The following is a 23,911-nucleotide window of genomic DNA, read 5'->3' as shown; positions in this document are numbered from 1 at the left end:
CTTAAAACATCTACTGGGGAGTGATATACATAACTTCAACTTACATTTTATTGGCCAGAGCAAATCATATACTTACTCCTTATAGAGTGAAATTGGGATTAGAATCTTGCAGGGCTGGGTCTAGGAAAATTTATGCTTATTATTGTTTTAGAACCCTTTGCCAATATTCTTATTGTATTGCTCTTGTGCTTTTAATTATTCACTTACCATAAAAATCCACCCTTTTAAAGTGTAGAGTTTAGTAGTTTTTAGTATACTCACAGAGTTGTGTAAATATTACCATTATCCAATTTCAGAATGTTTCTATGACTCCCAAAAGAAACCTTGTATCCATTAGTCTCCCCTTTTCACCCTTCTTCCTGGTAACCACTGTCTCCATGGATTTGCTTATTCTGGCCATTTCATTGGTAGTCTTTTGTGACTAGCTTCTTTTACTGAACACAGTATTTTCCAGATTTTGAGTAAAATAGACCGTTTACATTTAATGTAATTATTGATATGGTTATATTTCTGTTCTTTATCTTAGTATTTCTGCCTTTTGACTGAATGAAATATTATGATTCTGTTTTATCTTTTGTTAATTTGTTATTTATAACTGTTATTTTGCTGGAGTCATAGTGTATATCCTTAACTAACTTACATATTCTATCATCAAGAGATCTCATACCACTTCATATGTAGCATAAAAACTGAGAATAGTACATTTCCATTTCTCCTCTCTGGTCCTTTGTGCTAGTTTTGTCATGCATTTTGCTTTCGTATATGTTTTTTTTGGTTAACTTTTAAACTTTTGACTGCACTGGGTCTTCATTGTTGCGTGCAAGCTTTCTCTAGTTGTGGAAGCAGAGGGTACTCTCTTTTGGTGCGTGGGCTTCTCATTGCAGTGGCTTCTCTTGTTTTGGTGAAGGAAGTGATAACCCACTCCAGTATTCTTACCTGGAGAATTCCATGGACAGAGGAGCCTGGCAGGCTATATATAGTCCATGGGGTTGGAAAGAGTTGGACATGACTGAGCAACTATCACTCACACTCAGTTACTCTTGTTTTGGAGCACAGGCTCTAGGGCATGCGTGTTTAATGACTGGAGTGTGCAGGCTATAGAGTGCAGGCTCAGTAGTTGTGAGGCACAGGCTTAGCTGCCCTGAAGCATGTGGTATCTTCCTAGACCAGGGTTTGAATTGGTGTCCCTTCTGTTGCAGGGCAGATTCTTAACCACTGGACCACCAGGGAAAGCCACTTTTGTGTATGTTTTAAACCCCATGCTACATTGTTATTTTTGCTTCAACAGTCACTTACCTTTTAATGAGATTGATAAGGAAAAAATAAGGAAATAAGGAAAAAATTTACATTTTTCTATATAAATTTATGTTTGCCTATATAGCTTCCATTTCTGGTGTTTTTTGGTTCTATCTTTTTAGCTCCAGATTTCAAACTGATAGAATTTTCCTTCTGCACAGAGGACTTCCTTGAATGTTTCATGTAGTGTGGGCTGCTCCTATATGTCTGAGTCTTCATTTTGCCTTTGATTTTTAAAAATATTTTCTCTGAGTAAAAGTCTCTAGGTTGACAGGGTTTTTTTTTCTTTTTTTCTTTTTTTTTCCTTCAGTGCTATAATAATGTGTCATTGACTTCACTTTTGCAGTGTTTACATCAGGAAATCGGATGCAATCCTTATCTTTGTTTCTGTGTGGATAATGTGTCTTTTTTCCTTTCTGTCTCCTTTTAAGATTTTTTCTTTATTCCTGGTTTTAAGTAAGTTGATTCTAAAGTGCCTAATTGTAGTTTTCTTCCTGTTTCTTACTTGTGAGTTTTGTTGAATTTCTTGTAGACTTACAATTTTCCTCAAATTTTAAAACTTTTTGATCATTTCTTCAAATTTTTAAAATTCTTTTCTTTCCTCCTCCTCAGTGACTAATTACACAGATATTAGGCCACTTGAAATTGTTCCATAGCTCATTAATATTGTGTTCATTTTGGGGAAAATTTTTATTGCTTTGTATTCAGGTTCTGTACATTGTGATTTGCCATGTCTGATTTGCCATTCATCCTATCCAGTGTGTTTTTCATCTCTCCCATTTTTCATCTCTAGAAGGTGGAGCTGAGTGGTGTTTGTATGTCTCTACTTAAGTTTTGAACATACAGAAATACAGAGTTAATACCTTTTAATGGCCTTATCTGGTAGTTCTAACATTTCTATCAAAATCATTTTCAGTTCAGTTCAGTTTAGTCACTCAGTCGTGTCCGACTCTTTGCAATCCCATGGACTGCAGCACGCCAGGTCTGTCCATCACCAACTCCCGGAGTCTACCCAAATTCATGTCCATTGAGTCGGTGATGCCATCCAACCATCTCATCCTCAGTTTGCTTTTGATTAATTGTTTTTTCTTCTCATTAGTTACATTTTTCTGCTTCTTTGTGTGCCTGATAATATTTGATTGGATGTCTCACATTGTGAATTTTACCTTATTTGGTTTGGCTGTTTTCCTATAAAGATTCTTGAGCTTTGCCCAAGAATGCAGTTAAGTTACTTGGAAAGAATTTGTTCTTGAGTGAGTTGGTAGGTGGTTCAGTGGTAAGAGAATCTACCTGCTATTGAGGGAGGTGCTGGTTCAATCCTTGGGTTTTGAAGATCCACTGGAGAAGGAAATAACAACCCACTCCAGTATTCTTGCCTGGGAAATCCCTTGGAGAGAAGAGCCTGATGAGCTACAGCCCATAGAGTTGCTAAGAATTGGACACACCTGAGTGACTAAGCACGATGAACACGCAGAAGTACACAGCTTAGGGCTGTTATTCCCTCCTCCCGAGGCATGACCTTTTTATGTACTCTACACAGTATGCCTTGAAACAGATTCTTCAGTCTCACCCATGGGGACAGTTACTATTCCTGGCCCTGTGTGAATGGTGGCTTTTATCGCTAGCCTTGGGTACTTTACTTACATACATATCTGATCAGTACACAGCTGAATACTTAATGGGTGCCCTCTGTCAATCTCTGAAGATCTTGTTTGTATACTTACCTTTCTGGTATTCTGTTCCTTGGACTCTAGCTATCTTGGTGTCCTCATGCCCTCAGCTCTATCCATTCAGTTGAGAAAGTTCACTAGGTTCTGTTGATTTTCCCTGCCCAAGCCAGGATCTGGAAACTCTCAAGACAGGTAAGATGGCAATCTTAGGACTTCACTTATCTCCTGAGTTTCAGTAATAGCTGTTCATTGTTGCCTGTTGTCCGGAGTCTTTCAAAAAAAGAAACATTGTTCTCATATAGTTGATATATCTTGTCCAGTATTTTTTGGTTGTTTCTTGGGAGGGAGTAAATCTCTTTACTGTTACTCTATCATGGCCATAATGAAGTAATTTTTTTTTTTTCTTTAAGAGAGTTTTGCATTTTCCTTTGGCTGGAAGAAGCTTGAATAAGATTAGAAAAATAGACATATTATTTGATAATTAGAAGTTAATACTATATGTAAATGTATTCTGAATATTAACTCTGCTCAGCTTTAAAATTATTTTATTGCTGAGATAGTTATTGATATTTTTGTTTTAAAATGACTTGTCCTTAGGTTTGGTCTCTTCCTGTTGGTATGGAGATAGAAAATAGAAGCATGAGAGCAATTTCCTGGAAAGAGAATTTATGAGCTAGAGATTTTGAACCTGGTCCATGTGAACCGCAAAAAGAAGACCTAATGTTAGCTCATACAAACCTGGCAATAGAAATTGCCCTCTTCTGATGATCATTTCCTAGAAAGTGCTTTTAAAAGGGATTTCTTTGGCTGTCAGCATTTGGGTAAGATGGAAAGCTTGGTGTGCCACATGATAATAACTTCATGTCGGTTTTATGTGTGTGTTGATTTTAACTTTGTGCCCCTTTGCTTATTATATTTGAAAGATTTAAAGCAGAGAGTTTTGGTTGAGGTTTCAGGAAGAGAGAGTTTTAATATGTGGTTTGGCAGAGTTTCTTGGATAAGATGAATTTGGAAGAGGGTCATAAATGAGCAGGGCTTTTCTGGTGGCTCAGCGGTAAAGAATTCTTCTGCAGTGCTCCAGATGAGGGTTTGATCTTGGATCGGAAAGATCCCCTGGAGGAAATGGCAAACCACGCCAATATTCTTGCTTAGAAAATCCTATGGACAGAGGAGCATGGCAGGCTACATACAGTCCGCAGGATTGCAAGAGTCAGACACAGCTGAGCGACTGCACCACCACCACCACCAGTATAGAAAATACTATATTAAAAATTGTTGATCCCTGGTCTGGCAGATTCCACATGGGGCAACTAAGCCCGTGTGCCACAACTACTGAAGCCTGAGCACTGTAGAGCCTGTGCTCCTCAACAGTTCAGTTCAGTTCAGTTGCTCAGTCATATCCCACTCTGTGACCCCATGGACTGCAGCACGCCAGGCCTCCCTGTCCATCACCAGCTCCCGGAGTTTACTCAGACTCATGTCCATCAAGGCAGCGATGCCATCCAACCATCTCATCCTCTGTTGTACCCTTCTCTTCCTGCCTTCAATCTTTCCCAGCATCAGGATCTTTTCCAATAAGTCAGTTCTTTGCATCAGTTGGCCAAAGTATTGGAGTTTCAGCTTCAGCATCAGTCCTTCCAATGAATATTCAGGACTGATCTCCTTTAGGATGGACTGGTTGGATCTCCTTGCAGTCCAAGGGACTCTCAAGAGTCTTCTCCAACACCACAGTTCAAAAACATCAATTCTTCGGCACTCAGTTTTCCTTATAGTTCAACTCTCACATCCATACATCACTACTGGAAAAACCATACCTTTGACTAGACGGACCTTTGTCAACAAAATAATGCCTTTGCTTTTTAATAGGTTGGTCTAGGTTGGTCATAGATTTGCTGTCTAGGTTGGTCATTGATTTTCTTCCGAGGAGCAAGCAACTTTTAATTTCATGGCTGCAGTCACCATCTGCAGTGATTTGGGAGCCCAAAAAAATAAAGTCTGACACTGTTTCCATTGCTTCCCCGTCTATTTGCCATGATGTGATGGGACCAGATGCCATGACCTTAGTTTTCTGAACGTTGAGCTTTATGCCAACTTTTTCACTCTCCTCTTTCACTTTCATCAAGAGGCTCTTTAGTTCTTCTTCACTTTCTGCCATAAGGGTAGTGTCATCTGCACATCTGAGATTATTGATATTTCTCCTGGCAATCTTGATTCCAGCTTGTGCTTCATCCGGTCCAGCATTTCTCATGATATATTCTGCATATAAGTTAAATCCATTACAGTGAGAAACCCATGCACTGCAACTAGAGAGCAACACCCACTCCCAGCAACCAGAGAAAGCCCAGGTGCAGCAACGAAGACCTAACACAGTTATAAATAAATAAAATTTAAAAATTATTGCAAGTGATGTGTGTGCATAGATGAACTTTTCCCCAAGTAATTAATAATTTATTCCAGAGTTCTAGATGCACTTGGCATATGTGTTAACAAATGATAATTGTGAGTTGTTTAAAGATATCTAGGAAAGAGATTTTTGACAAATAAGACTTTGAAGAAATAAAGGGAGCGCAAGATTTTCACCATTTGTTCTTGTGTAGAATTGCTCAAATCTTTTACTTTTTTGAGTTCACATTTTGAATCTCTTAAAAAATTGGTAAAACTCAGAATCCATGAGAAGGATTTACGAGTAGAGACTGGGTGAATGCAGCACTCTCTCTTTTGTTTTGCCTTAGGAAAACAATCCTGGTGGAAAAAACACACCTTTCTGGCTTTAATAAAAAATAAAATGACAGACATTAAAATCTAACTCTCCTTCCTCTCTTCCGCTCTTCTTTCCACCAATGTATTATGTCTAAGGAGAAATTGCAAGAATAATAGCTTAAATTCTCTACGACCACTTTTGTGGTTTGTAACATAGATATGTAAGTTATGTATTTAAAGTAAAAATTAGGAGATGCAGCTAGTACTTGTAACAGGGAAGATGGTTTTATTTAGGATTTTTCCTTCTCTTCCCAACATGTAGATGAAACTCTTAGGTTGTTTAACTACTTTTGATTTAGAAAGTATAAAAAAGAGTATTTTAGAAAGTTAAAATTGAAGAAACATAAAAATATCAAGTCCTATAACGAAGCTATTTTTCCCTCCCATGGTTTTACTACAGTAGTCACTTTTTAAAATCAGTGCATGTGGCAATCCCAGTAAGATGTGAAGAAATGGTTCAATATAATATCAAAGATCTGTTTGATGAAAGTTAATTATTGATAGCCTTGAGGTTGAAATGGGATAGCTATTTTTTTTCTATGTTAAATGTGTTTTTCATTTTAAAATTACAAAGACTTTTTGGCAGAGATGGATTCAAGAAGGTAAGGTTCAAGTGTAATAGCAGTGCATTTTAATTCAGGAGGGGAATAATGCTAATTTAAATTTTGAACGGGTCGTTATTTGTCTGGTTTAAAAGTTTGGCATTGCAACCATGTTTGCTTCCTTTTACTTAGAATCAGCTTTTACTTTTTAGCAGATTTGGGGGGGGTGAAATATGAGGACAAGAAAATGGAAAGAGTTCTTCTAAATTAAAGTAAATATATTTTATGTAACATCTAAGTCTACACTGTCAAATATGGAAGCCATTAGCCGTATGTGACAGTTGAGCACCTGAAATGTGACTGGTCTGAATTGTGATGAGCTGTAAAAGTAAAACATACTCCAGATTTTGAAGAGCTGATTTGGGGGGGGAAAAAAAAAAGGAGATCATCAATTAAAAAATTTTTGATTGTATAGTAAAAATATGTAATGTTTTGACTGTTTGATAAAGTAAATTATTAGAATTAAATTGCAACTATGTTTCATACTTTAAACTTGGCTATTAGAACATTTGAACTTATGTAAGGGGCGGGCATTATATTTCTGTTGGACAGTGCTGATCTCGGTGAGCTAACTTTTACATTTATAATTTTACCACCACAGCATTACCTCAGTTATCTAAGGGTACTCTCTGTAACACAGCCATGTGCATTTAAGGAAGTGGTAAAAAGCTTCTGAACAAAACAAGTATTTTCAAGTCTTTGTGTTAAAAACATATATTTTTAATCATAGAGTTCTTTAGAATGTCACTCTAACCTCTTATTCTTTTTCTTTTCATAGAAGAATTGTTTTAAATTTTTAATCAGTTGTCTGGTTTCTGATGATGGGATTAATTAAAAGAATTTATTGTACTACTCTTTCTGTTGCAACTTAGCTTCAGTGTGGAATAGCTGTATAAATCAGTCACTAACCCGTCAGTTTCTGATCAGAATATTTGAGAGTGGCCTGCAAGACTCATGCATTCACCTTCTCTGAGACCTTATCTTAAAGAAACAAAAGCCAAAGAAAAACACCCTGTGCTTTCAGAACTGGAGAGATTCTTGTCATTTAGGCTCCTCCCTTCTGAGTTATCTCTGAGTTGTTGCTTCCTGTGCTAATTCCTTGTCTTTTTTCTTAATTTTCCCTTCTTTCTTCTGAGACATGTATATGCTTGATGATGTAGATGGGAATGGGTGTGACTCCTCTGTGAGTCAGATATGTATTCTGTTGCTATTGATTTGCAACAGCCTGGTTTTTTAGACAGCAGGCTGCTGTCTTTCTCCCTGTACTTTCATATCCTGTTTGTTTGGTGTAAGGTTACAAGAATATTTGAACTCTAAGTTTGAAAAGTTGCTCCCTCTGCAATGAAGTGCCAGTATATTTAGCTTTTCAAGTGTTTTTCTCACATAGCGGTATTTTTCCTTAGCTTTCTTAGCTCCTTCCTTAGCTCTTTATAAATTATCTTAACAGTTTACACATTCCCAGCTGGCATGTTGACCTGTTATTTTTGTATCCTTCTGTCTTATTTCTGGTATCCATGGGAAAGCATTATACTGAGTACAACAGGATATTAAAAAAGTTTGTCAAATAATTGCCAAATTTCCATTTGTAGACTTTTCAGCTGCTGTATTGTTTATCTACATGGATATGTCTCTCAAGTATTTCAAACTCCAAAAACCTAAAAGAAAACCCTTTTTTTCCTCTTCCTTTGTATTTTTCGTAGTATTGTAGAGAATTATTTTCTTTCATGTTTATCAAATATATGCATTGTACATAAATTACTTTTTTTTCTCATATGCCCATCATGAAGTGCACAATGTACCATTTTCCTCAGATAGGTGGCCCCTTGGTGAGATGAAGGTTCAGTTCTCAGTAGCAAGAATATGGTGAAGATAATGTCTAAAATACGACCTAAAGACCCAGTTGTTGGCATATACCGACAAAGTGTTGTTCTCGCTGTAGAGAACTGGAATTGGAAATGCTTTCTCTCTGCCAAGTATCCTAAGCTTCTGCAGTCAAAGAATCTTAGACATTTTCCATCCCTAATACTATTGGAAGTCCAACTGACACTGGGCTTTAGCAACCCCACCTCAGATAATGTGGAACTGTAGCTGCTTTGAATGCTATCCTTAGAGCTGGAGGTACAGAAAGTTGGAGTTGTTTAGGTGGAAGACTGCAGATTATATATTTATTCCCCAGTCAGTAGAGATCCAAGCTCTGATGCCTTAGTCGTGTGGCATTCTAGGAGGATGAATAAATTTAGGTCTCTCAGTTGTTGTGTAGCAGCAGGCCACACCTACCTATGGAGAATGCCTTTGATTATCACCTACAATGTTCCTATCAGGCCAGTATGCTTTTACTTTAATTCAGTTCTTCTTGTTTTAGTCATAAGAAAATTATGATGGGATGGGAAGGTAGCTTCCTTTTTTTTTTTGTGGTAAATCCTTGCAAGGCAGTGAACCCATCTGCTCTGGGGAAAGGAAGGTAAATGAGTAACTTTTGAATAGACTTCTCACTAGCCCACAGACCTCTGAGTAATGCTGTATTGCCACTTTCTCAGGTGCCCAGCTACATAGTCTTTGAAAACTTCTCACATTTTCAGGCAGTATGCGTTTACTACCATGTCAAGAGTATTTTAATTGAAACTAGGTTTGCAACCTGTCTAGGAGTCTTCTTGAGGTGATTAAAAAAAAAGAATCACTGCTTTTAGCAAAAATAAATAGAAATGTACGATTCTAACTACACATTCTGTAAAGTCTGCATATTCTTAATGAGTATGTAAATTCTTTTCCTACATACCATGATTAAGTAGCTAGTAGAGAGAGACTTGATAGTATCAGCTCAAGTATTACTTCTGGAAAATGTTCTCATTCTCTCAGACAGAAGGACTTCATTATATCCATAGCATTGAAAAAAAATTCTAAAGTTTTTAATGGAAAATTCTAAATTTTGATAGAATGACCAACAAATTTGAAAAAAGAGAAAGTAGTGTCTATATCTTCGTTTATAAAATAGATACACTTAATATATCAAAAATTGTCACTGTTTTTGTGATCATATTATAATCATGGTTTTAAAAAAAGTTTTGAAGGGCTTTCAGTAATATAAAGCAGTAGTTTCTCACCTAATTCTTACTATCCCTAATGTCATTAACCAGAGATAGTATTTTTAATAAATTTTTATGAAAGTGAAAAGTGAAAGTGTTAGTTGCTCAGTACGGTCTGATTTCTTTGCATCCCCAAGGACTGTAGCCTGCCAGGCTCCTCTGTCCATGAAACTTTCTGGAAAAGAATACTGGAGTGAGTAGCCATTCCCTTCTCCAGGGGATCTTCCCAACTCAGGGATCTAACCCAGGTCTCCGGCACTGCAGGTGGATTCTTTACCTTCTGAGCTACGATTCAGTTCAGTTCAGTCGCTCAGTTGTGTCTGACTCTTTGGGACCCCATGGACTGCAGCACGCCAGGCCTCCCTGTCCATCACCAACTTCCAGAGTTTACTCAAACTCATGTCCATCAAATTGGTGATGCCATCCAACCGTCTCATCCTCTGTCATCCCCTTCTCCTCCTACCTTCGATCTTTCCCAGCATCAGGGTCTTTTCTAATGAGTCAGTTCTTCACATCAGGTGGCCAAAGTATTGGAGTTTCAGCGTCAGCATCTGTCCTTTCAATGAATATTCAGGACTGCTTTCTTTTAGGATGGACTGGTTGGATCTCCTTGCTGTCCAAGGGACTCTCAAGAGTCTTCTCCAACACCACAGTTCAAAAGCATCAAGTCTTCAGTGCTCAGCTTTCTTTATAGTCCAACTCTCACATCCATACATCACTACTGGAAAAACTGTAGCTTCGACTAGATGGACCTTTGTTGGCAAAGTAATGTCTCTGCTTTTTAATATGCTGTCTAGGTTGGTCATAGATTTTCTTCCAAGGAGCAAGCATCTTTTAATTTCATGGCTGCAGTCACCATCTGCAGTGATTTTGGAGCCCAAGAAAATAAAGTCTGCCACTGTTTCCACTGTTTCCCCATCTATTTGCCATGAAGTGATGGGACTGCATGCCATGATCTTAGTTTTCTGAATGTTGAATTGTTAGCCAACTTTTTCACTCTCCTCTTTCACTTTCATCAAGAGGCTCTTTAGTTCTTCACTTTCTTCCGTAAGGGTGGTGTCATTTGCATATCTGAGATTATTGATATTTCTCCCGGCAATCTTGATTTCAGCTTGTGCTTCATCCAGCCCAGCATTTCTCATGATGTATTCTGCATATAAGTTAAATAAGCAGGGTGACAACATACAGCCTTGATGTACTCCTTTTCCTATTTGGAACCAGTCTGTTGTTCCTTGTTCAGTTCTAACTGTTGTTTCTTAATCTCCATACAGATTTCTCAAGAGGCAGGTCAGGTGGTCTGGTATTCCCATCTCTTGAAGAATTTTCCACAGTTTCTTGTGATCCACACAGTCAAAGGCTTTGGCATAGTCAATAAAGCAGAAGTAGATATTTTTCTGGAACTCCCTTGCTCTTTTGGTGATCCAACAGATGTTGGCAATTTGATCTCTGGTTCCTCTGCCTTTTCTAAATCCAGCTTGAACATCTGGAAGTTCATGGTTAACATGCTGTTGAAGCCCACCTTGGAGAATTTTGAGCATTACTTTGCTAGCATGTGAGATGAGTGCAATTGTGCGGTAGTTTGAGCATTCTTTGGCATTGCCTTTCTTTGGGATTGGAATGAAAACTGACCTTTTCCAGTCCTGTCGCCACTGCTGAGTTTTCCAGATTTCCAAAGTGCAGCACTTTGACAGCATCATCTCTTAGGATTTGAAATAGCTCAACTGGAATTCCATCATGTCCACTAGCTTTGTTTGTAGTGATGCTTCCTAAGACCCACTTGACTTCGCATATCCAGAATGTCTGGCTCTAGGTTGGTTGATGTATAATTTGCAAGAGAGAAATGCACAGTTCTTAAGTGTACAGTTTGAGCTTTAACAGATATAAACACCTAACAGATATATACACCTGTGTATAACCCTCACGCCCATTAATACGTAGACAGTTTTTTTCATTTTAGAAAATTCATTTGTGCCCTTTTTATCAACTCCTCCACCAGAAACTTTTCTTCTGATTTTTATGGATATATTTTGCTTATTCTTTTTGGTGAGGCTATAATTCATATACTATGCATCTCACCCATATGAAGTGAGTAATTCAGTGTTTTTTTTATGTATTTACAGAGTTTTGCAGTCATCACCACAATCATTTTTAGAACATTTTCATCACCCCCCAAAGAAACTATATCCATTAGCAGCAACTGTCCATCCCTCCTTGTTCCCCTTACTCCCACTCCAGTCTTCAGCAACAACTAATCTACTTTCTGAATTCTAGGTATTGAATATAAATTGAGTCATATCATGTTTCCTTTTGTGACTGACTTCTTTCACTTAGCATGTTTTCAAGGTTCCATGTTCCAGCATCCATGTTGTAACCTGTATCTCTGCTTCATTTTTTTTTTCAAGACTGAATGATACTATACCTTATGGATATACCAGTGTTTTTATCCATCCAGTACTTGATGGATATTTGGATTGTTTCCACTCTGGTTATTATGAATAATATTGCCATGAACACTTGTTATGTAGGTTTTGTGTGGACATAGATTTTCATTTCTCTTGAATATATACCTGGGAGTGGAATGGCTGGTTTGTATGATAATTCTATGTTTAACCATTTAAAAAATTGCCAGACTTTTTTTCCAAAGTGATTTTACCATTTTATATTCCCATCAGTGTGTCTGAGGGTTCCTGTGTCTCCATATCTTCACCAATACTTGTTGTTATTTGTCTTTTTCATTATAGCCATATTTTAATGCCATACTGTGAAAGGAGTGTGTTGTTATGTTTTGACTGGCATTTCCTAATCACTAGTGATGTAGATCATCTTTGTGTGTGTTTATTGGCCAATTATATATATTTGTGGATAATTATCTATTCTTATTCTGTGCCCATTTTTTAATTGGCTTTTTAGTATTGAGTTGTAAGGGTTATTTATATATTCTAGATAGAAGTCTTATGGGTTGTGCATATTTTTTCCCATTCTGTGGGTTTTCTTTTTACTTTCTTAATGGCATCCACTGAGGTACAGAACATGTAAAATTTTGATGAGTCCAGTTTAAATATATTCTTTATTTTACTTGTGCCTTTGGTGTCATATTTAGAAAGGCTTTTCTTCTGTAGTGTACGTGTTCTGGAACTTCTTGTAAGTGGAATCAAGCAGTATGTACTCTTTTGCATCAGGGTTCTTTCACTGGTGGGCTCCATACAGTCCATGGGGTTGCAGAGAGTTGGAAAGGACTGAGCAAGTAACACTATACTTCACTTCTCTCACCTAATGTTTATAAGATTAATGTTATGTATCAGCAGCAGTTTGTATCTGAGTGATGTTGCAGTGAATGAATGTATCACAATTTGATCATTTATCTTTCTGGATATAGGGGTTGTTTTTGGACTTTGACTATTATGAATAACGCTTTTCTGAACTTTAAATTGTAAGTCTTTTTGTGGATGTAGGTTTTCATTTTTCTTGCTGTCATATAAAAATGTATTCAACTTTATGAAGAATTGCCAAATAGTCTTCATAGTGGTTGAACTCTTACATACTACTGACATGGATGTATTAAAGTCACAACTGGTTTCATCTTTGGCAGCACTTAGTATGGCCAGTCTTTATAAAGTTGTAACCATGCTGATTGTGTACATGGTGTGGTTTTAACTTGGGTTTCTTTGGTGACTAAGGATGTTGAATGTTTTTCAGTTGCGTATCAGCCACTTGACTATTTTGTTTTGGAAGGTGTCAGTTTAAATCTCTTACTCATTTAAAAAATGTGTTGTTTGCCTTCTTAATTATCAATTTAAGTGTTCTTCCTGTATTCTGGATACCAGTCTTTTGTTAGATGCATATGTTGAGGATATTCTGTTTGTTTGGTTTTTTTCTTCAGTTTGTGGCTTACCTTTTCGTTTTCTTAAAAGTAGAGCTTTTAAAATTTGAAATGCAATTTAGTATTTTTTAGTCAATTTTTTCTTTTATGGTTAATGTTTGTTTGTGTCCCATTAACAAATTTTGCCTTTTCCAAGGTTGTGAAGACTTTTTCCTGTTTTTTTTTAAGACGTTTTATAGTTTTTATATTCAACTCTGTTGTCCATTTTGAGTCTTTTTTTTTTTTTTTTTTGTATTATGTGAATTAAGGCAGGGACAGTATCTTTAAATAATATAAAGTCTGTACTTGGAATATTTCATTTGTAATGGTTTTCAAAGTTTTGTATATTTGTAGTACTTATTGCATTGTCCTCTGAAGATGAACTGGTTAACTCTCTTCTCTAAACTACCCATGAATTCATTTGGTTTTCCTGCTTATCCTAAAAGTTATAACATGGAGATCTCTGAGACCTTTCTGACTGTTAAAAAACAAACAGAACACCCTTCTTTTTAGGTACTTTTTCATTTATGCTTTCATTATATCTCAGATTTCTGTTTAGCTTAGGAAACACCAGTATTTCCTTTTTAACTGCATGTCTTTATTAATGGTAGTGGTGCAATTTAATTATTTGTCATATAGTGAAGTCACTCAGTCATGTCCGACTCTTTGTGACCCCATGGAATGTAGCCCACCAGGCTTCTCCATCCATGGAATTTTCTAGGCAAGAGTGCTGGAGTGGGTTGCCATTTCCTTCTCCATGGAATCTTCCCGACCCAGGGATCAAAGCTGGGTCTCCTGCATTACAGGCAGACACTTTACTGTCCGAGCCATCAGGGAATCCTAAAAAAGTGAAAGTCACTCAGTTGTGTCAGACTCGTTGTGACCCCATGGACTATACAGTCCATGGAATTCTCCAGGTCAGAATACTGGAGTGGGTAGCCTTTCCTTCTCCAGGGGATCTTCCCAACCCAGGGATCGAACCCAGGTCTCCCACATTGCAGGAGGATTCTTTACCAGCTGAGCCATAAGGGAAGTTAGCAAGCATTCAATGAATAATTAAGTGAAATAAACTTGGATTCAGGTTATTTCTGTAAAGTTTGTTTCTGTATTCCATTTATAAATCTTGAGGTTTAGAATCATACATAAAATTACTTTATACATACACTTATTTTTTTATGTTATATTGTGGACTTATTAAAATAATATCTATGGAAAATAGTATTTACAGCAAAACTTTATCATTAATTAGTTTTTTTCTGATTAAGACTATTTATAGCAAATAATTGACCCTGAATTTAGCTGTTTTATAAATTTTTCTATTTCTGGCAATATTTGGGACATTTTATTTCATTTACTGTTGCCATGAAAAAAATGCATTAAATTTTGCCATGAATAAGGAAAGCTTTTTAGTTTATATTATTGTGTTATTGAGTTTGATCATCTCGTATTTGAAGTTTTTTTTTTCTTTAATATGGGGATTTGAGTTTTATTTCCATTCTGTCAGTTTTCAGTGTATTTTGTTTTGAGCTAAATACAAAGACAATATAAAGGGATATAAAGATGAGTAAGATATAAATGTGGCTTGCAAGGGATTTTTTATAATCTGCTAAATATAATTTGACTCATGTTTCTTTATTAGTTTTTATACATCATAAGTTAATATTGGGAGCATTTTTTGTCTAAGCAGATGATTTTCTGAAGGAGTTACTGGAAGTAAATAGTATCCATGTTAAATAGATGTTTTAGGACCCCATGGCATGTAATTTACATCTTAATAATGATAGAGCCACATTTTCCAGCCTTTTTTTTTGATAGCCTGTTTACATGTGAAAGAAGTAATGGGTTTGATGTTGTATTGAGTTATGGAATGGATCTCTGAAATTATCTTCACCTGTCTTTCTACAGATAAGGAAGAGGCCTTAAACAGGGCCTTAACAGTGAAGAGGTCTCAATTTAAAAGTGCAAGTCCAGTGATAAATGACAGTTGTTAGCTGGCCTGAGTTTCTGGGAGATAGTAGGGTTTATGGAGAGTTAGTGGATTAAAGTCCTTTCTCATTTAAAGGGAGAAGCTTCTACCCTGCTATACCCTGTTTTTCTGGAATATAGGCTAGTTTTGCCCTTTTTGTTTTTTAAGAGATCCAGAATTGTAAATACAAATATATGTTGGAGAAGGAAATGGCAACCCACTCCGATATTTTTGCCTGGAAAATCCCATGCCTAGAGAAGCCTGGTGAGTTGCAGTCCATCAGGTTGCAAAGAGTTGGACATGACTGAGCAACTAACACACACACATACACACAAATGTATGTGTATATAAACAAATGAAACCTTCTAATTTTAGTTTTAGTAATTGTTCTTTTTTTTTTTTACACAAACATTGCATGAGCCAGATAAAACACTCTTTGGACAGATCAGTTATACCTGGGTGAAGCAAAATTGAAAGAGACAAAAGATTTGATTAATTTGTGTGTCTGCCTTACTTTTTTAGTCCTAGACACATTTTAAACATGTTAGGATTAGTTCTTCCATAAAATTAGTTAATACCTCTTCCAAGTATAGTTTCTTTTTCCCTGAAGCCTTCCCAATGAATTTCTCCCCAGAAGATTTCTTCTAATTTGAATTTTTAGTGGAGATAAAGGGAAATTATAATGAGACTAATAGCACTAAAATATTTAACATAATTTACTTTATCAAATTTTTAAATTGCTGTTCTTAGTAGAAAAAATATATAGCAATCAATTTTGTAGATGTCAACCAAATGTTTTTAAAATTACATATATTTTAAAAATATGGCTGAATTGCTATAGTGAAGCCCTTAAGTATCATCATGTTATTGCAGGAAGGGGGACCTCTTCCAGGGCCTGAGAGTGGGCTCGCTCTTGTCTAACACTCAGAAATGGATTGTCCAAGGAGGTACATATGGTGACAAAGCAAGATACTTTATTGGGAAGGGGCACCTGGTCAGAGAACAGGAGGGTAAGGGAACCCAGGAGGACTGCTCCGCTATGTGGCTTGCTGTCTCAGGTTTTGCATTGATGAGATTAGTTTCTGGGTTGTTTCTGGCCAATCACTCTCAAAAAAGAGTCCTTCCTGGTGGCATACCTACTGCTCAGGCAAGATGGATTTCAGGATCCTGGGAGGTGATAGGACAGGTGGTGTCTCCTTTTGGCCTTTCCTGAACTCTTCCATTTGGTGGTAGCTTATTAGTTCCATGTTCCTTACTGAGACCTCCTGTGGTAAAATACTCATGCAAATAGTTACTATGGTGCCTGGCCTGGGTGGGTGGTTTTAGTCAGTGTTTCCTCTAATATTGTCATCTAGTGTCACTGTGAGATCTTGAACAATTTTTAATTATATTTTAGATTGTTAGAGACAGATAGTAAGTCTTTAAGATCTGTAAATGGATCAAGAAGGAACAGTGGCTCCTCCCTGGTATCAAGTTCATCAGCCTCTAGCAACCTCAGTCACCTTGAAGAAGACTCTTGGATTCTTTGGGGAAGAGTTGTTAATGAATGGGAAGATGTGCGCAAAAAGAAGGAGAAACAAGTAAAGGTATTCATATTTTTTGCTGAAGTTCTTCCTCTTATCCCATCAGGCAGAGATTGATAGAGGATTAAAAAAAAAAAATTGGATTCTAGTATTCCCAGGTGCTGTGATGAAGAGGTTTGCTTTATATGTTTTCTTCAATTGTGCCAATAGAAGTTTTGATTTGCAGCTATCAGCTATTATAAAAGTCTCCTAGCTGTAGAAATATAGATTCAGAAATGAAGTGGTGACATCCAAAATCCTTTAGTTATCACTATTTTACTTTTTTTTTTAAAGCATAAAACAGCCCTTTGAAAGATCATGGTTACCATGCTATCTGTTATTCACACCTCTGCAGATTATCAGTTTCTTAATACCTTGAGAGGCCATACTCTGAGTGAAATGACAGGAATTTATCCACAGCATTGTTGTTCCTCTGATCAGAACATAACACATCAGTATCTTAGCCAAATCTTAGCTTTGGTTAAAAAGTTCCCTAGTCGTCTTATAAAAGTAGTTTGTGAATTAAAATTTGAGAAAGTAAAAAGAAAAAAAATTTTTTTGAAAACGTCATCTACTCCACTCCAGCTTCCAATCCCTGTGGTTTTCAAGGTAGGAAGCCTAAATAAGTCATTTAAACATTTTTATTTTTATTTTTTAGGAACTTGTTCGTAAAGGGATACCCCATCATTTTAGAGCAATAGTTTGGCAACTTTTGTGCAGTGCACAAAGTATGCCAATTAAGGATCAGTATTCAGAACTCCTGAAAATGACCTCACCTTGTGAAAAGTTGATCCGAAGGGACATTGCTAGAACTTATCCTGAACACAATTTTTTTAAGGAAAAAGATAGCCTTGGACAGGAAGTTTTGTTTAATGTAATGAAGGTAAGTTCTATTTATTCATTTTTTTGGGGGGGGGGTGAAATAAATTCTTATGTTCAAATTAAACATTTCTCATAATGAAGTATGAACTCATCCTAGTAATCAGTTGCTTCGGCAATCAATTTGATTTTAGCATAATTTTGACTTTAATTCTGATGTTTAAGTTGCTGTCTGATTTGGAGAACTCCTGGAAAATTCCTTACATTGGTTGGTATTAGTTGAAGTCAAATAACCTATACATACCATAGAGAAGACCCTTCATGAAAATGAGTAATTCACCTTCTGTGAGTTTCACAATCTGGGAGCAAATTTTCTGTTTGCTGTGGCCAGCGTCACTAAGAGCTCCTCACCCTTGAAAGTCTGTGGCATTGTAATTTTTTCTTCAATATTGTCTTTTCTCTTTGCATAATTCCTTTCCCTTTTAGCTACCCCTGTGAAATTATGATTTCTTGTTAAACCATATCAATTTTGTCAGTGCTTTACCATCATCCTACTCAAATTTTACTCTATCAGCTACATTATTTTTAATGATTTTTAAGCTTTGCTACTTCTCTGAGTACAAATTCCTTTATTTTCTTGTCCTTAAGAGCAAACAATTCCTAATTTGTAAATCATCAAAAGAAAATTTTATGTAGTAAATCATATAGGGTAGGATAGCATCTACAGCAAAGCAAGCAAGAGCTTCTCTAAAAAATAAATGGTCTTTAACCCACATTCTCACTATTTTTAGGCTTGTAGAGAAGGAAGGTATGCTATATCATGATAAAGTATTTTGAACAACATTTTTTACTTTTTAGGCGTATTCTTTAGTGGATCGTGAGGTTGGTTACTGTCAAGGAAGTGCTTTTATAGTTGGATTGCTGCTTATGCAGGTAGGTTATATAAGTATTAAAGTTGGAGAATTTAAAAATCATCCTTGTTTTTAGTAAGTGGATTTTGGGTGTTTTTCTCCTAAGCATAATCTAAATAAGAACATTTAGTTTGCATTTTAAAATATTAAACATGTTGAAAATAACACATGGTAAATATCCTGCCACTAAATCAAATTTCATCTTATCTACATTTGGAATCTTATATGTCTGTATTTAATGAGGAATAATCTTTTCCCAGCTAAGGAGGACTGATTAAAGTGTTTCTATAGAAATCTTACTTTATGGGACTTCTCTGGTGGGTTTGATCCCTTATTGAACTAAGATCCCCCATATTGTGTGGCAAGGCTACATGCACACACAAGTCATAGTTATGATATACAGTGTCTTTGGAAGTTTATACAGTACTTTTATTTGTCACAGAACTGAGGGCTTGTTACACCTGTCTTATTATAGGCTTAAAAATAGTGGTACTCAGTCACTTCTGCTGCCTTAGGGATAAACATGTTTCCATTGGCAGTGGCTTGTATTGGGTGGGGTGTTTTTGGAAGTCAAGGACAGGGCAGTAAGTCATAGCTTTGACAGGAAATAGCATATGATGTTATCTATTTAGCAGTATTGAAAATTTTTTTAAAGTCTATCTTACTCTTGTATTAAGTCTCAGACTGAAATATAACTTGAAAAGAAATCTTGGAGAAAACTTTTGAGTCATTTAGGCTTGTTTTTGCAACTCAGTTCTGCACTGAGTTCTGTAACCTTGGGCTAGATTATTTTAACATCTTTTTCTTAGCCTTAATTAGGTACTACTTCTACTTTTAGATTCATTATGAGGGTTATATAATATATGTAATAGGCTAGCATGGTGTTTGACACATGGTAGACATGCAATAGAAGTTCAGTGACTTGCCCAAGGTCACATATCTTGGTAGATAAGAGCAGTGTAGGAATCAGAAACTGTTTCTCTACTGTTACTGTTGTTCAGTCGCTCAGTAGTGTCACACTCTTTGTGACTACATGGTGTGCAGCATGCCAGGCTTCCCTGTCCTTCACCAACTTCCGGAGCTTGCTCAAACTCATGTCCATTGAGTCGGTGATGCCATCCAACCATCTCATGCTCTGTTGTCCCCTTCTCCTGCCTTCAATCTTTCCCAGCATCAGGGTCTTTTCTAATGAGTCAGTTCTTCACATCAGGTGGCCAAAGTTTTGGAGTTTCAGCTTCAGCATCAGTCCTTCCAATGAATATTCAGGACTGATTTCCTTTAGGATGGACTGGCTGTCCAAGGGACTCTCAAGAGTCTTCTCCAGCACCATAGTTCAAAAGCATCAATTCCTCGGCACTCAGCTTTCTTTGTAGTCCAACTTTCACATCCATACATAACTACTGGAAAAACCATAGCTTCGACTAGATGGACCTTCGTTGCCAAAGTAAGGTCGCTGCTTTTTAATATGCTGTCTAAGTTTGTTATAACTTTTCTTCCAAGGAGCAAGCATCTTTAATTTCATGGCTGCAGTCACCATCTGCAGTGATTTTGGAGCCCAAGAAAATAAAGTCTGCCACTGTTTCCCCATCTATTTGCCATGATGTGATGGGACCAGATGCCGCTATCTTCATTTTTGGAATGTTGAGTTTTAAGTCAGCTTGAAAACTCTCCTCTTTTACCTTCATGAAGAGGCTCTTTAGTTCCTCTTCACTTTCTGCATAAGGGTGGTGGCATCTGCATATCTGAGGTTGTTGATATTTTCCCTTGTAATCTTGATTTCAGCTTGTGCTTCATCCACCCTGGCATTTTGCGTGATGTACTCTGCATATAAGTTAAATAAGCAGGGTGACAGTATATATCCTTTCACAATTTTGAACCAGTCTATTGTGCCATGTCCGGTTCTAACTGTTGCTTCTTAACTGCATACAGGTTTCTCAGGAGGCAGATAAGGTGGTCTGGTATTCCCATCCCTTGAAGAATTTTCCACAGTTTGTTGTGATCCACACGGTCAAAGGCTTTAGCATAGTCAATGAAGCAGAAGTTGATGTTTTTCTGAAATTCTCTTGCTTTTTCTATAATCCAACGGATGTTGGCAATTTGATCTCTGGTTCCCCTGCCTTTTCTAAATCCAGCTTGAACATCTGGAAGTTCTCGGTTCTCATACTGTTGAAGTGGAGAATTTTCAGCATTACGTTACTAGCATGTGAGATGAGTATAATTGTGCGGTAGTTTGAACATTCTTTGGCATTGCCTTTCTTTGGGATTGAAATGAAAACTGACCTTTTTCAGTCCTGTGGCCACTGCTGAGTTTTCCAAATTTGCTGGCATATTGAGTGCAGCACTTTCACAGCATCCTCTTTTAGGATTTGAAATAGCTCAACTGAAATTCCATCACCTCCACTAGTTCATAATGGTGCTTCCTAAGGCCCAGTTGACTTTGCATTCCAGGATGTCTGACTCTAGGTGAGTCAGACATGGTGTTAAAATAGTTAAGAGTACTGGGTATATGTTTTGTGTAATCTTAGTACTGCTTTAAAATTGGGCAAATAGTGTCCCCACTAGACCTTTGCAAAAGACATGATTCTTATTAACTCGGTGTCATAGAGAAAATGTGTATCAGAGAGAAGGGGCAGTTAGTGGCGATGAGGCATTGAGGTCCAAGGAGGGACATGTGCGTCTCTATTCCTGCCCTCTTCCAGTGCTGAGGGAGAGAAAACAGCTTCCTCAGGAGACAGCCAGATTTCGGTTTTGAAGTATCCTTAGGGGGAGTCAGGTTTCACTTAGAGAAAGACAGTGAAAGAACATTTGATGAGGAGATTGAGGGTATAGATAGGATATTTTATTGATGGCAGGCTATTAGTTCCAGAAAGTCCTGTGTAAAAGGTTTAGGGCATATTAGAAATGGGGTAGATTATGGAAGCACTGGAAGCACATGGGATGAGCGTTCTAGGATACTGGGTTTCTTGTAGTGACTGACATAAAAATCAGTGAGGCTATAAAGCTTGATAGGATTAATGAAGATATGTGTTGGGAGGAAGGAAGGAAGGATGAGTTTTGCTAAGAATAGTTCTTGGCTCCTGTTCATTCCCTGTGTTGAGGCCAGGGAAAATGTATTGTTAATAAATGTAGTCTTCAATAAGAAAAGCGCTTAGAGACCTTTTGAGGTTTCCTCTTTTAAAACACACTGGTATAGTGTGAGTGAATGAACATTAGAAAATTTTATCTTAATACACAAGAAATTCCCTGGCAGTCCAGTGGTTAGGACTGTATGCTCCCAGGGCATGGGTTTGGAGAACTCATATCTCTGCATGACACAAAAATAAAGATCACACAGTAATTTGTATGTTATGTATCTAAATTTAATATCTGTGTAACTCTACAGAGCTTTTATATTCAGTATCTTAGTTGATGTAATTATCTAGTGGGTTACACACAAAATGTGAAATTGAAACCTTTAAAACCCTAATTACATTTCTGCTCAGAACCCTTGAAAAGCCTCCCATCTCACTTAAGATAAAAGTTCAAGTCCTTACAGTGGTTTCTAAAATCCTAAGGTTTGGTTTGTTGTATTTCTCCTCTATAACCATACCTTCATTTGTAACATCACTCCTAATTTAGTAGTCCCCCATTTATTGTTCCTTGAGCATGCCACTCGTGATTCCATTTCAAGATATTTGTATTATTCTCTCAGTACTGTTCTTCCCTCAGTTGTTCCCTTACTTTCAGTATTCTGCTCCAATGTAACCTTACCAAGAGACATTCTCTGACCTACATATAAATAAATAGAACGTATCTCCCCAGGATTCCCTGTTGCTTTACTTTGTCTTATTTCAATAGCACTTTGCACCATCTGACATATATTAATTGATTTATTCCATATATTGCCTGGAGAATCCCATACACAGAGGAGCCTGTCAGGCTACAGGGTGGGTCACAAGAGTCGGGCACTATTAGGGACTAAACCACCATGTATTGTCTTATCTCCCCCTACTGGAAGGTTCAAACTCCCTGAAAGTAGACTATTTTGTTCACTGGTGTATGAGAGAGAGAGAAGTATCTGGCGTTAAATGAATATTTGTTGATTGAATTCATGAGTTAGGCAAGTGAGGCAGCTGGTCTCAGTTGTAAGATTTGCCTAATTTCTCATTGATGGTGATAGAATGGGAAGTTAGAATCTTCTGATTCCTAGTCCATTGCTCTTAATATTATATCACTTGGCACTCAAAACAGTGGTTATAGTTGGATAAGTACTTAGTTTAAATGTATTAGCTTATTTGTTTATCACAGAACATTAATAGATGTTGCTTTTTTTCCTCCTAATGCAGATGCCAGAAGAAGAAGCTTTCTGTGTATTTGTTAAATTAATGCAAGATTATAGACTTCGTGAACTTTTTAAACCAAGTATGGCAGAATTAGGCCTTTGTATGTACCAGTTTGAATGCATGATACAGGTAAAAGTGTGGTGTTAACCAAAAACATACTGCCTTTGTATTTTTTGTCATCTTGGTTTGAGTGACAACTAAGCAAATTTAATGTCAAAAGCATTAAAGCAACTGAAAAAAAAATCACTGTTTTGATTACATGATTATTTGTTGGTCCGTTAACCCACAGTTTAGACTTTACTTCCCAGTTAGGTGCTGTGCCAGGTAGATCATCTGGAACTTTACTACAATTTTTATGTTCAAATCTTAAACATTTGTGCCAAATATATCATAACCTAGGTGCATGAGTTTCTTTATTATGCTGTGTTGATCACATTATTTTATGTAGATTATGCTCTCCTACAGAAGCCCATGACATTTGGACGCTGATACAATTCATTTCCTTTGAGATGGGATCTCATCTTTTCAATCCTCTCCCCTGCCTTTCCCCTACCTTTCTTTACTGCCTTTCATCTCACTTTTTCTGCTAACCTGTAATCTTAAAAAAATTACTGTCTCTATCCTTTTATATTGTTGATTTAAGATTCATAGTCTTATTGACTGTCTGAGGGTAAAGAGAAGAAGAAAGAGAGGAATCAAAACCAAGTGAAAAATACCTTTAAAGTATTTCACCTTTCTGGATTTAATTTTTGTATTTATATAAGTAGATTTGGTATTTTCCCCTGTGGTATAATGGTATAAATATTCTCCATTTACTTACATTTCCATTAGGTAAGCAAACTTTAAGAATATAAGTTAAGGATTCAGCTGGCATAAGAGCCATTTTCCTGAGAAAAGTCTCCATTTCCCTGGCAGCCTTACCCACAGGAATTTTAAAATCCTTTACCTTTTCTATGTGTGATGAGAAGAAAGGGATATACCAAATGTTTTTGCATTTTAAAGAGAAAGACAAAGTAGGTCTTGATGATTCTTATTGGTCTTTTAAATAGTAAGCTTATTTT

The 23,911-nt window shown here is 36.8% G+C and overlaps 1 protein-coding gene across 14 annotated transcripts in view; it reads left to right on the top strand.

Annotated features, from left to right (window-relative positions):
• The window catches only part of EVI5 (ecotropic viral integration site 5), a 237,931-nt gene that overhangs the window by 66,504 nt on the left and 147,516 nt on the right, over positions 1-23,911 (top strand). For 9 of the 14 annotated variants that reach the window (XM_060411667.1, XM_060411662.1, XM_012176230.4 and 6 more), the window contains exons 3-6: positions 16,633-16,822; positions 17,457-17,681; positions 18,476-18,550; positions 22,854-22,979. In XM_060411667.1, coding sequence (XP_060267650.1) covers positions 16,633-16,822; positions 17,457-17,681; positions 18,476-18,550; positions 22,854-22,979 — 616 coding nt within the window. Of the gene's footprint in view, positions 1-6,218; positions 6,329-16,632; positions 16,823-17,456; positions 17,682-18,475; positions 18,551-22,853; positions 22,980-23,911 lie in introns of those variants that run through there. The other 5 variants (XM_060411677.1, XM_060411678.1, XM_060411676.1 and 2 more) reach the window with 1 other exon arrangement.

The sequence above is a fragment of the Ovis aries genome, chromosome 1, assembly GCF_016772045.2.
Source record: "Ovis aries strain OAR_USU_Benz2616 breed Rambouillet chromosome 1, ARS-UI_Ramb_v3.0, whole genome shotgun sequence".
In the NCBI taxonomy this organism is placed as follows: domain Eukaryota; kingdom Metazoa; phylum Chordata; class Mammalia; order Artiodactyla; family Bovidae; genus Ovis; species Ovis aries.
This window is presented reverse-complemented; position numbering and strand designations above follow the sequence as displayed.